At 44.9% G+C, this 12883-nt stretch overlaps 1 protein-coding gene across 2 annotated transcripts in view; it reads right to left on the bottom strand.

Annotated features, from left to right (window-relative positions):
* PLB1 (phospholipase B1) overlaps window positions 1–12883 on the bottom strand; it is a 149649-nt gene that overhangs the window by 69650 nt on the left and 67116 nt on the right. For both annotated transcript variants that reach the window (XM_017877010.1, XM_017877011.1), the window contains exons 19-21: window positions 10665–10738; window positions 9152–9195; window positions 2620–2728 (exon numbers count right to left, since the gene is read on the bottom strand). In XM_017877010.1, coding sequence (XP_017732499.1) covers window positions 2620–2728; window positions 9152–9195; window positions 10665–10738 — 227 coding nt within the window. The remainder of the gene's footprint in view (window positions 1–2619; window positions 2729–9151; window positions 9196–10664; window positions 10739–12883) is intronic.

Raw genomic sequence — 12883 nt, 5'->3', positions numbered from 1 at the left:
AAAAAAAAAAAAAAAAAAAAAAAAAAAAACCTATTGGGCCTTCTGGACGCGGTGGCTCACACCTGCAATCCCAGCACTTTGGGAGGCCGAGGCAGACAGATCATGAGGTCAGGAGATCAAGACCATCCTGGCTAACACGGTGAAACCCTGTCTCTACTAAACATACAAAAAATGTGCTCATAGTCCCAGCTACCCAGGAGGGTGAGGCAGGAGAATCACTTGAACTTGGGAGGCAGAGGTTGCAGGGAGCCGAGATCGTGCCACTGCACTCCAGCCTGGGCAACAGAGCAAGACTCTGTCTCAAACAAACAAACTAAACCTATTGGGGTTTGTGTTACCCATTACTTTGGATACTGTGTCACCTTTCCTACTGGCGATGAATAAGAAAGCTACTTAGGTGGCTCATGGTCTCAGGATGGTGCTGAGAGCTGGAAGGATGTCAGGAAATCTAGGAACCAAACCACGTGATTCCTAGGAACCACAATGTAGTGTGATATTTGTGATTAAAAATAGGATCTAAAAAAACCAAATCATCCCATCAAAAAGTGGGCAAAGGTCATGAATGGTCAATTCTCAAAAGAAGATATACAACCAGCCAACAAACATGAAAAAGTGCTCAACATAACCAAATATCAGGGAAATGCAAATTAAAACAATGAGATATCACTTTACTCCTGCAAGAACAGCCATAATTAAAGGTCAAAAAATAATAGATGTTGGCCTGGATATGATGAAAGGGAACACTTTTGCACTGCTGGTGGGAGTATAAACTAGTACAACCACCGTGAAAAACAGTGTGGAGATTCCTTAAAGAACTGAAGGTAGAACCACCATTCGATCCAGCCATCCCACTTCTGGGTATCTACCCAAAGGAAAATAAGTCATTATATGAAAAAGACACATGCACATGCATGTTTATTACAGCACAATTTGCAATTGCGAAGATATAGAACCAACCTAAGCGCTCATCAACCAACAAGTGGATAAAAAAATGTGGTCTATATACACCATGGAATACTACTGAGCCATAAAAAGGAATGAAATAATGTGCTTTGCAGCAACTTGGATGGAGCTGGAAGCCATTATTCTAAGTGAAGTAACTCAGGAATGGAAAACCAAATATTGTATGTTCTCACTTATAAGTGGGAGAGCAAAGCTATGAGGATGCAAAGGCATAAGACTGATATAATGGGCCAGGCATGGTGGCTCATGCCTGTAATCCCAGCACTTTGGGAGGCCTAGCAGGCATATCACTTGAGGTCAGGAGTTCAAGACCAGCCTGGCCAACATGGTGAAACCCTGTCTCTACTGAAAAATACAAACAAAATTTAGCCGGGAATGGTGATGTGTGCCTGTGATCCCAGCTACTTGGGAGGCTGAGGTGGGAGAATCGCTTGAACCTGGGAGTGGAGGTTGCTGTGAGCTGAGATTGTGCTATGGTACTCCAGCCTGGGCAACAGAGCAAGACCCTGTCTCAAAAAAAAAAAAAAAAAAAAAAAGAATGATATAATGGACTTTGGGGACTCAGAGAGGAAGGGTGGGAGAGGTGAGGGATTAAAGATTACATACTGGGTAGAGTGGACACTGCTCTGGTGACAGGTGCACCCAAATCTCAGAAATCACCACTAAAGAACTTACTCATGCAACCAAAAACTACCTGTACCCCAAAAGTGTTGAAATAAAATTAAAATAAATACAAATAGCATAAAAAAAGATCTTCCAATTTACGCAGTTTATGCTTCCTTGATTAGGTATGGCATTCACTTGCTCTCTGACCAGGCAGCAAACCCAAGCAGCACTCAAGGTCCTGGAATCTTGGAGTGCAGTGGAGGGATGGGACCTAGGAAAGCTGACCTGCCCACTCTTGAGGACCAGCCTGGCCATGCCCAGGGACCATGACAGTCATGGCTGTGCTCACTGATGTTTCTCCCCAGGTGGGCCCAGGGGCCACGACACAGTCATGGCTGTGCTCACTGATGTTTCCCCCGAGGTGGGCATTACTGCCAGGACCACCATTTTGACCAACACGTATCATGTGTCTACTATTTATAGCTCACCAGAACCTTCATATCCAACACGACATTTGAGCTTCATGACCGCCCTGTGGGAGAGGTTTCTAACCAGCCCCACCTCTTAGAGTCTGAGGCTTAGAGAGGCCAGGGAGGAAACTGGGTTTGCACTCAGGGCCTCCCCTCCCAGGGCTGGTGCTCTTCCTGGGACACTGGAAGGATGCAGAGTTTAGAGCTCGAAAGGCACAGCTGAGGAAGGGAGGGAGGGCAGGACTCTGAAACAGCAGTGACATAGCAGTGACAACTGGGATGCAGAGTGAGCCCGCTTATAACCTATGTCTTACGTGAGATTTATAGGCAGGCAAAGTAATCTGCTCAGAGCATATGCCTGGCATCAGAGTCCATTGTGACTAGTTTCTGGGGGTGGGTATTAGGGTAGGCTCACAGATTTCTGTAACACCTCCAAGACAGCCCCGTTCAGCCTTTGGCCCTCAAACCCCTTCCCCTGACGAAGCCCTTCAACCTTCAGCCATAAACCCAGTTTAGGCCAAGCCCCGCTCTGGTCCCCAGAGGACCTGTGCTGTTCACCGCCCCCGTCACCCCAGCTCACTTAGCTCGGCCTCCTGCCACAGCCTGGTTTAAGAAGGCATTAGAACTGGTTTCTTTCCCAGTGCCAACAGAGAAGCCCTTCAGGGAAGGATTGAATTCCCGGAGGATGTCTGCAAATACAAGGAAAAGACATGCTTAGTGACTACTGCAAAGCAATCTTCAAATTCCTTTGATAAGTACCAGCAGGTGTTAGGGAGCAGAGTCCCCACTCCACAGCCCTTACTCTTACCCCAACCTTCGCTCAGCATGGGAAGAAAATGTTCAGCAGGCTGGTGCTTAACAACAGGGCAGCACACAACAGATGTTTCATCAATTATTGCTAAGGAAATGTGAGTCTGGGTTACATGCTTTTCTCATGTAGTTTTCTTTTTTACTACATACATAGTAGCTTTATTGAAATATAATTCACTTACCACAAAGTTTACCAATTTAAAGTATACAGTTCAATAACTTTTAGCATATTCACATAGTTGTACAATCATCACCACGTAATCAACTTTAGAACATTTTCATCACCCCAGAAAGAAACCCAGTACCCACTAGCAGTCACTCCCCATTCCCTGCAACCTCGTGGCAATTGTGGATCTACTCTGTCTCTGTAGTCTTGCTTATTCAGGCCATTTCATATGAATGAAATCATATAGCCCAACATACCTTTTGTGACTGGCCTCTTTCACTTAGCGTACTATTTTCAACATTTGCCCATGTTGTAGCAGGCATCTGTACTGCATTCCTTTTTACTGTTGAATAATATTCCATTGTATGGATATACCACATTTTATTTATCCATTCTTCAGTTGATGGGGCTTTGGGGTTATTTCCACATATTGGGTATTAAGAAAAATGCTGCTATGAACATTTGTGTACAAGTTTTTGTGTGGATTTCTCTTGGATATGTATCTAAGAGTAGAAAAGGTTAAACTCTGTTTAACCCTAGCCCTAACCCTGTTTAACCTTTTAAGGAACTGCCAGGACTTTTCTCAAAGCAGCTACACCATTTTTACATTCCCACCAGCAGTTTCTGAGGGTTTCAACATTTCCATATCCTCATCAACACTTATTATCTTTCTATTACAACCATGCTAGTGGATGTGAATTGGTATCTCATGGTGGTTTTGATTTGCACTGATGGCTACTGATGTTGAGCATATTTTCATGTGCTTACTAGCCAATTGTAGAAATGTTTATTCAGATCCTTTGCCCAATTTTAACTGGGTTATCTTTTTATTATTGAGTTGTAAGAGTTCTTTACAATTTCTAGATACAAGTTTCTTATTAGATATAGGATTGGCAAGTGTTTACTTCCACTCTTTGGATTGTCTTTACTTTCTTTGATATATGATATGTTATCCTTTGAAGCGCAAAATATCGATTTTTCTTTTGTCACTTGTGCTCTTAGTGGTATTTTGAAGAAGACTTTGCTTAGCTCAAGATCATAAAGATCTGCTCCTATATTTTCTTCCTAGAGTTAGTTTTAGCTCTTACATTTAGGTCTATGATTCATTTTGAGTAAATTTTTGTATAAGGTGTGAGGTAGGGGTTCAACCTCATTTTTTTTTGGTGTGTATCTAGTTGTTTCAGCACAATTTATTGAAAAGACTATTCTTTCCCCCATTGGTTTTGGCATCCTTGCTGAAAATGAGTTAACCATCAATATGAGAGTTTAATTTCTGACTGTCAATCTTAGTCCATTGTTTGATATGTCTATCTTTATGCTAGTACCACATGTCTTGATTACTATAGCTTTATAGTAAGTTTTGAAATTGGTAAGTATAAATCCTCTGAATTTGTTCTTTTCTAGATTTCTTGGGATAGTCTGGGTCCCCTGAATTTCCACATGAATTTTAGGGTCAGCTTGCAAATCTCTGACAAAGAGCTACCTGGAATTTTGATAGGGATCACATTGAATCCATAGATTTGGGGAGTATTATCATTTTAAGAATATTAAATCTTCTAATCCATGAATGTCAGATGTTTTTCTACTTACTTAGGTCTTTAATTTCTTTCAGCAATGTTTTGTGATCTTAACAGTAAAAGAGATGCTCTTTTCTGGTTAAATTTATTCCTAAGCATTTTATTATTTTTTATGCTATTGTAAATGGAATTTCATTTTCATATTAATTGCTAGTATAAAGAATTACATTTTTGTATATTGATTTGTACCTTGCAATCACTGAACTCACTTATTAGCTCTAATAATTTTTAGTGGATTTCTTGGGATAGTCTCTACATAGTATCATGTCATCTTTAAATAGAAGTGGTTTTATTTCTTTATTTCCAATCTTGGTACTTGTTCTTTCATTTTCTTGCCTAACTGCCATGGCCAGTGTGATGTTGAATAAAAGTGGCAAGAGCATGCGTCCTTGTCTCACTCCTGATATCAGAGAGAGGGGGCAGCATTCCATCTTTCACCATTGCCAGTGATGTCAGCTGTGGGCTCTTAAAAGATACCCTTTATCAGAGTGAGGAATTTTCCTTCTATTTCTAATTTGTTGTTTTTTTACTTTATTTATTTATTTTGAGACAGTTTTATGCTGTCACCCAGGCTGGAGTGAAGTGGCGCAATCTCAACTCACTGCAGCCTCTGCCTCCCAGGCTCAAGCGATTCTTGTGCCTCAGCCTCCCAAGTAGCTGGGATTACAGGCACCTACTACCACACCTGACTAATTTTTGTGTTTTTAGTGGAGACAGGGTTTCACGGTGTTGGCCAGGCTAGTCTCTAAACTCCTGACCTCAAGTGATCCACCTGCCTAGGCCTCCTGAAGTGCTGGTAGTACAGGCATGAGCCACTGCACCCAGCTTTTGTTGAGTGTTTCTATCGTGAAGTGATGTTAGATTTTGTTAAATGCTTTTCTGATCCATTGAGATGATCATGATGTGTGGTTTTTGTCTTTTATCCTATTGACATAGAATATTACATTAATTGATTTTGAGGTTGAAAACTAACCTCGTATTCCTGGGCTAATTCCACTTAGTCATGAGGTGTGTATATGTATACAATATACATATATATATACAATAAAACATATATATATATATGTTTTATTGCTGGATTTTGTTTGCTAGTATTTTCTGTAGGATTTCTGGGTCTACATTCATAATACTTACTGGTCATACTTTGCTTCCCTTGTGATGTCTTTGTCTTATTTTGCTATGAGGGTAAAACTCATAGAATGAGGTGTGAAGCATTCCTTCCTCTTCTGTTTTTGGGAGGAGTTTGTGAAGAACTGGTGATTGATACTAATGTTCGATAGAATTTTAGTATCTATCCAGCGAAGCCAGAGACAGTCTGGGCTTTTTTGGGCAGGAAGTTTTAAAATTATTAATTCAATCTCTTTGCTTGTTTTAAATCTATTCAGATTTTCTACTTTTTATGGAGTCAATTTCAGTGGTTTGTGCCTTTCTAGGAATTTGTCCATTTCATCCAAGTTATCTGATTTATTGGCATACAACTGTTCATGGTATTCTCTAATAATTCTTTTTATTTCTGTAAGGTTGGTAGTATCTCCTCTTTCATTCTTGATTTTGATTCCCCCTCCCTTTTGCCAGTCTAGTTAAAGTTTTGTCAGTTTTGTTGAACTTTGCAATCTCATGCATTCTAATTGCCTTTACTAATATGGATCCACACTTTCCCCTTTTTCATCTTTCCAACTTGGCGAGCCCTCCTGAGAGCAGAGTCTATATACCCCAGGGCCTCATATAATGCTCAACACGTTTATGGACTGAATTAAAAATAAAGCAAAGTTCAGACAAGCTTGGAGACTTGCTCAAAGTCATGTAGCTGCTGAGAATGGCTGGTCTCTCAGCTCCAATACAGGGGCACTTGCCCCCGCTGTCTCACAATCTGCTAGGATGTGAGAAACTGGGTGAGTAGCAGCCAGGACTTTAGGGCCCCTTCCAGTAGAGTGCTTGCTAGAACCCAGCACTGCTGCAGGTTTACTCAGCACAGACGGATTAGACTCGTTCCTTGAGGTTTGGGGACATCACACTAATAAATGGAAATTGCTCCGATTTCTACTCAAGAGAAGAAAGGACTGTGAAATCACCTGAGCAATTTGAAAGTAGAATGGTTTGTCCTAGGAAGTGGTAGGTTCCCTAGGAGGTAGAAGGAACTCAGCACAGCCTACCCAGCTACTTAGGAAGAATGTCATAGGGAGGAACCACACATTGAATAGGGCAACAACTTGCTGGTGCAGGCAGTTATCTCTGCCAGGAACATTCTCTCCCCTTTCCTTACCTGACGAATTCTCATTCTTGAAGCTCCTTTTCAGAAGACAGAGTTAATAACCTCTATGTTTATTTTCTCCTAAGCTTTGTACACATCTATAAATATTAGTCATGTATCTGTCTTTAGGAAGACATGCTGCCAAAGAGACTTTGGCGATGTCATTGGGGCACTGTTCTCCTATTTTCCAAGCACTCCAGCACTGGAATATTTGCTGGATTAAATTGAACAGGGGGTTGAATGGGGATTTTGTTCTGCCCTTACATTTGTATGAGTTTTCTAACACATTTCCATATAGTTATTTCCCTGTGGATTATCTAGCCCCTACAATCAAATAGTCTTCACATCTCTAGCAAGAAGAGTCTAAATAGCTGGTAATCCATTTCTGGGCTAAGTGTGTCAGGAGAGTCATCCACCTAAGGGGTGACATTGTCTCAATCCTTTGTAAATTACTTTGGGGAAAGAGGTGAAGCCAAATAATATCCAATTATCTTGTCCATGATACGAGCATGGAAGTAGAGAGCCCAGAAAGCTGTTGTATACATTGGGTCATCCCACAGCCAAGTTCATCACACTCACAAAAGCACCCTGAACCATCTCCTAGCAATAGAGGAACTGATTTATAGCTCACATATGTAGACCTAGATACAAAGAAAGCAAGGAGTGCTTGTGGCACAGAACCCTGTCTGCCTAAATTCAACAGGATTTACAAATAACCAAAACAGGTAACGGGAAGTCTGGTCGGCTCTGCTCTGCCTATGTGGAGATTAAGCTATGATGTCCCCCTCATCCAAGTCTTGGTGGCTTCCAGTTCAAGTTGTTAGCTTCTAAAGATATATTACAAAGGGATATGTACCAGGGAAGTAAATGAGAATGGGACCAATTAAATTCCTCCCAGACAAAATTATCAGCCAGAAGATTCCAGGGAAAGAATTCAATTTAAACATGTATGGCTTGCATACTTTAAGAACAAGCATGGAGATGTGTATGCACTGGGGAGAATTTTAAAAAGATGATAAGACCAGACCCGTCAGAGAATACAGTCAGGCTTTAAAAAGTCATTCCGCCTGTAATCCCAGCACTTCGGGAGGCCAAGGTGGGTGGGTCATGAAGTCAGGAAATCAAGACCATCCTGGCCAACACAGTGAAACCCTGTCTCTACTAAAAATACAAAAATTAGCCGGGCGTGGTGGCAGACGCCTGTAGTCCCAGCTACTCGGGAGGCTGAGGCAGGAGAATGGCGTAAACCAGGGAGGTGGAGGTTGCAGTGAGCCGAGATGGCGTCACTGCACTCCAGCCTGGCAACAGAGCAAGACTACGTCTCAAAAAAAATAAAGAAAAACCAAATCATTCCGAGCAGGTTGGTGGGAAGTAAATTAAGAAAAGTGTTGAGTCCCAAAGATGGCTGTATCTGCACAGCCTGGACAAGGTAACTTCATCTCCTCCTGTGGCAATAGCAGCGGTTCCTACAGCAACCCCGCAATTCAATGTCTGTGCGCAGCTGTGCCTGCGCTCCAGGTGCCTGGATCGATGCCTCTCGCAGGGGTGTTACCTGCTTGTTACCTGCTTGGAAAGGCAGGCGCCGCACACCCTGGTTTCCTTTTCTTCTTTCTTGAATCACTTTTCTTTATTCTCTCTAATCTCATGCCAGATTAGAATCACTTTTTATTTTTACTTACTTACTTATTTATTTATCTATTTATTGAGACAGAGTCTCGCTCTGTCGCCCAGGCTGGAGTGCAGTGGCCGCATCTCAGCTCACTGCAAGCTCCGCCTCCCGGGTTTACGCCATTCTCCTGTCTCAGCCTCCCGAGTAGCTGGGACTACAGACGCCCGCCACCTCGCCCGGCTAGTTTTTGTATTTTTTTAGTAGAGACGGGGTTTCACCGTGTTTGCCAGATGGTCTCGATCTCCTGATCTCGTGATCCGCCCGTCTCGGCCTCCCAAAGTCCTGGGATTACAGGTTTGAGCCACCGCGCCGGGCCTGAATCACTTTTTAATGACTTGCACTAAGAAGTGATCTGAGCTCTTTTTTTCCCCGCTTTACTTTCTTCCTTCCTTGGTCAAAGACATTTTGACACCTCCCCGCCCCTGGCCCCAAGCCTCCAACCCCGCTCCGCCCCCAACTCCAAGGCTTTCGTCACTGTCGGAAGCGGAGCTGGGAGTCTTGGGAGGCAGCGCCCCCTGGTGAATTTAGTGGGCTCCTGCAGCCGGGACTCCTCTCGAGGCCGGCGCCACCTGCCGGGGGAGCGGGAAGCATGCAAGGGCCGCCCCAAACCAAACGGCCCGGCCGCCGCAGTGTACTCACTCGCCAGGGTGGTAACAGTGCTGACGCTCTCATCTCCGCCGACGCTGTATCGTGGGTCCAAGAAAGAAAATGAAGGGTTAAAAACGCCAGCCACGCCGAGACCCTTCAGACACTAGCCAGAAACGCCCGTCTCCCGAGAAACAGCTGTGGGGCTTGGAGCTTGCCCTTTCCCATCACTTCAGTAGAAAAACGGAAAAAGCAAACCAGAATATGGCTCCCCTCCCCATAGGCCAGCACATCAAACAACAAGCCAGCTTTAAACGGGCGGCTGATTTCCACTGATGCTGGGACAGGCGAGGTAGGTTGGTTCCTTGCACCCCTGCTTTCAAAGGGGAAGTAGTCCCTCGTCTGCCAGCCCCTTTCCAACTAGCCACTGCACCGTGCATTAATATTATTGGTGTAAACGTAGTCTTAAAAACGTCGGCCCTATTTTTTTCTCTTTTCTCTTCCTGCTTGGCTTGTAAAAGCCGTTTTTAAAAGGTGTCTTCTAGAGGGTCAGCCATCTTCCAAGCCAATACTAAAATTCCAAGGTGATCAAAGTTAGAAGGATTTCTAGGCCTGCAAATATGCAGCATTCCAGAGTGGATTGGATTCCCTGCTTTCCCACACCCCCCACCCCATTCTGTGCCAAGTGTGTCTAGGAGCATCTAAAAGGGTCTCCAAATGTTTGGGTTTTAACTGTGCAGCAACGTGAGGAAGGATGCCAGAAAGTCAGCACTCAGGTTAAAGCAGGTGTCAGATGGAGATGCCAGATTCCAGGTGAGGAAACACCGACCCTTCCCAGACTTGCAGCAGAGGTTTGATCACATGCAGAGCAGAAATAAGCCTGCCCAAAGTGATACATGATAAGGGAATGCACTGGTAGGGGCCAGGAAGTATCTGCTCTGCTTCGTGATCTTTTACCTTCTGGCTCTGTGATCTTGGTCAGGTTACTTGGCCTCTCTGAGCCGTGTTTCCTCAACTGTAAAATAAAGGCCCTATAACAACAATGCCAACTAGCAGATACTTACTTTGTGTCAAGCAGTGTGCTGGACACTTAAATTCTTTCTAGTCCTCAGACAGTGCTCAGGTAGTAGCATTATTTCTGCATCAGACATGAGGACAGAGGCTCAGAGAGGTTAGGGAACTTGCCCAAGGTTACATCCAGCTGGGTAGCTAGGGCTCAGTTACAACTCTGGTTCCAAAGGCAATGATCTGTGCATCACTCAGGCCACTGCCTCCTTCTGAGATTATATCGCAGAGGGAGAAATGGAAGCCAGAGAAGCATTTCCAACCCAAACATTTATGTAGTTTCTCTCCTAGACTCCTGGCTCAAGGCTCAGCTACTGTTCTGGGCAATGTAGTGGTTTGAGGAGGCTGGTGAACACCTTTTTCAAATTAAACCTAGAAGTTGGTCATAGAAAAGAACAAAGCAGCCCACCCCTGCTTAAGGTGTTGTTTTCTAGAATGCTCAGGGGGTTTCCCTTGCTCTGCAATGAAGGGGTCTTCGGGGCCTTGCCACTCCCTTGCTCACCTCCAGGACAGGCCTCGGTACTGAGTCAAGACGTCCAAGATGTTTCCACGTGTGGACCCAGCCCCATTGCCTGCCTGAGAGAGAACAACGAGGGGGTGAGTTTCTTTGCCTCCCCCAGTCGCCCACCTCCGCCTGCCTGCCAAAAGGTCTACGTTCTTATGCCAGCCAGGACTGCCTGGGCACTCTCTGGGATCTAGGGTCTAGATGGCACCATATCTCCATATGCATCCTGCCTTTTCAGAGGTGAGTGAGAGCGCCCACTGGGAAGGCCTGGTGCTGTTCACAGCTCTGCTTCATTCCAAGAAACCCTGCCTAGGCCAAGACCAAGTGAAACTTGTCTAGCAAAAGTGCTCTTGAAATTCGACTGTACCTTTTCAAAAGGATACATTTCAGGGTCCTGTTTTTCATGTTTTAAAGTTGTGAAGTATATCATAAAAGGAAATAGACCATTATCCTTTTATACCAATATCTCTCACCTATGCACACTTTAAAATGTAGTAATAAAATGAAATCCCACGTAGCCATCATCAGCTGAAGAAAGCACAATGTGGACACTCTTCAGATGCATGTCCCTTGCCTAAAGCACGTTGTTTCTGAGCATTTGGAAGAGCATGCCGAGACAGGCCTCCCCAGGCAGTTGGGGATGAAGTCTGGTCTCCACAAGAGGCCCCCAGGTGTGATCACTGCTCTCTGGTGCCCAGTTCCTTTGCTACCTGCCAGGCAGGTTCATACCCAAAGTGCTTCCTCCCTAGGAACCCCTGAACAGCTGTGCTGAGATGTGATGACCCCTTGTCCTGAGAGTATCTTCAATGAGACCAGGGAATTGGGAGGAGGTGATGCCAGGCCCCGCCGGGCAGGAAGAGGTTGGGATAAGCAGTATATGAAGCTGCTAAGGCCCAGTCTGCCAGTCCTTCCTGGGAGGTTATGAGCAGTCAGGCCTTTGGGGAGAAGAGTGGCTGAGGGGCCATGGAGGAGGCTGTCACAGCACAGGGATAGGGCCCTGGACTTAGGGTCAGGATCCCTGAGTTCTGATCCTGACTCGAGCACTTACAAGCTGTGTGGCCTGAGGCACTTCACCTTGCCCAGCTTCATTCACCTTCTTACTGATTTAGAGACACGGCCTTGCTCTGTTGTCCAGCCTGGAGTGCAGTTGCACCATCATGGCTCATTGCAGCCTCGAAATCCTGAGCTCAAGTGATCTTCTAGCCCCAGCCATTCAAGTAGCTGAGACTATAGGCATGCATCACTAGGCTTAATTTTTTTTTCTTTTTTGGTAGAAATTGGGTCTTGCTATGTTGCCCAGGCTCATCTTGACCCCCTGGCCTCAAGTGATCCTTTTGCCCTGGCCTCCTAAAGTGCTGGGATTACAGATGTAAGCCACTATGCCTAGCTATTTTTTTTTTTTTCCATTTTGTAGAGATGGAGTCTTGCTATGTTGCCCAGGCTGGTTGTGACCTCTTGGCCTCAAGTGATCCTCCCACCCTGGCCTCCTAAAGTGCTGGGATTACAGATGTAAGCCACTATGCCTAGCTATTTTTTTTTTTTTCCATTTTTGTAGAGATGGAGTCTTGCTATGTTGCCCAGGCTGGTTGTGACCTCTTGGCCTCAAGTGATCCTCCCACCCTGGCCTCCTAAAGTGCTGGGATTATAGATGTGAGCCACTGGGCCCAGACTTTATTGGTTGAATTTAAAGAAAGTCATACCTCACAGGAGTTTGTCATGAAGATACATCCCACTGAGTGGGACGATATCACTGTGATAGGCCATAGACATGAGAGGTGTCGGCTTGTTCTTGGGGAGGATTCAGCTGGAGACCCTGTATTCTACTGGCCCAGGGAATAGCAGCTGGACTCTGACGAGAGGCTGTTGAATGGAAGCTGTGTCTAGGAACCTCTGGGACCCCCAGCCCCCAGGCTCTCAAAAGGCCTGATTCTGCTTTTCATGGATAGTGCTTGGCAGGGTCTGAGGTGTCACACTGGGGCAGATGCAGAGGTGGGTTTGGAACATCTCTGGCCTATCTGCCTCTTCCATAGACTCCCGTCTTCCCACCCTCCCCAACCTCCCTGCCCCCATTAGCACTTGCTCCTGTCTCATCATCTCTTCACCCCTCGTCTTGGTACCTTCCCTTAGCTTTTCTACATGGACAAAACCAAGCACTGGATCCTTGGAGGAGTTAGTTCTACAGCATGGTCTGGAGATCTTATCCATCCTGTCCCACT

This window comes from Rhinopithecus bieti, unplaced genomic scaffold (assembly GCF_001698545.2).
Source record: "Rhinopithecus bieti isolate Rb0 unplaced genomic scaffold, ASM169854v2 scaffold_7681, whole genome shotgun sequence".
NCBI lineage: Eukaryota > Metazoa > Chordata > Mammalia > Primates > Cercopithecidae > Rhinopithecus > Rhinopithecus bieti.
Note: the sequence above shows the minus strand (reverse complement) of the source record. Positions and strands in the feature narration are given on the sequence as shown.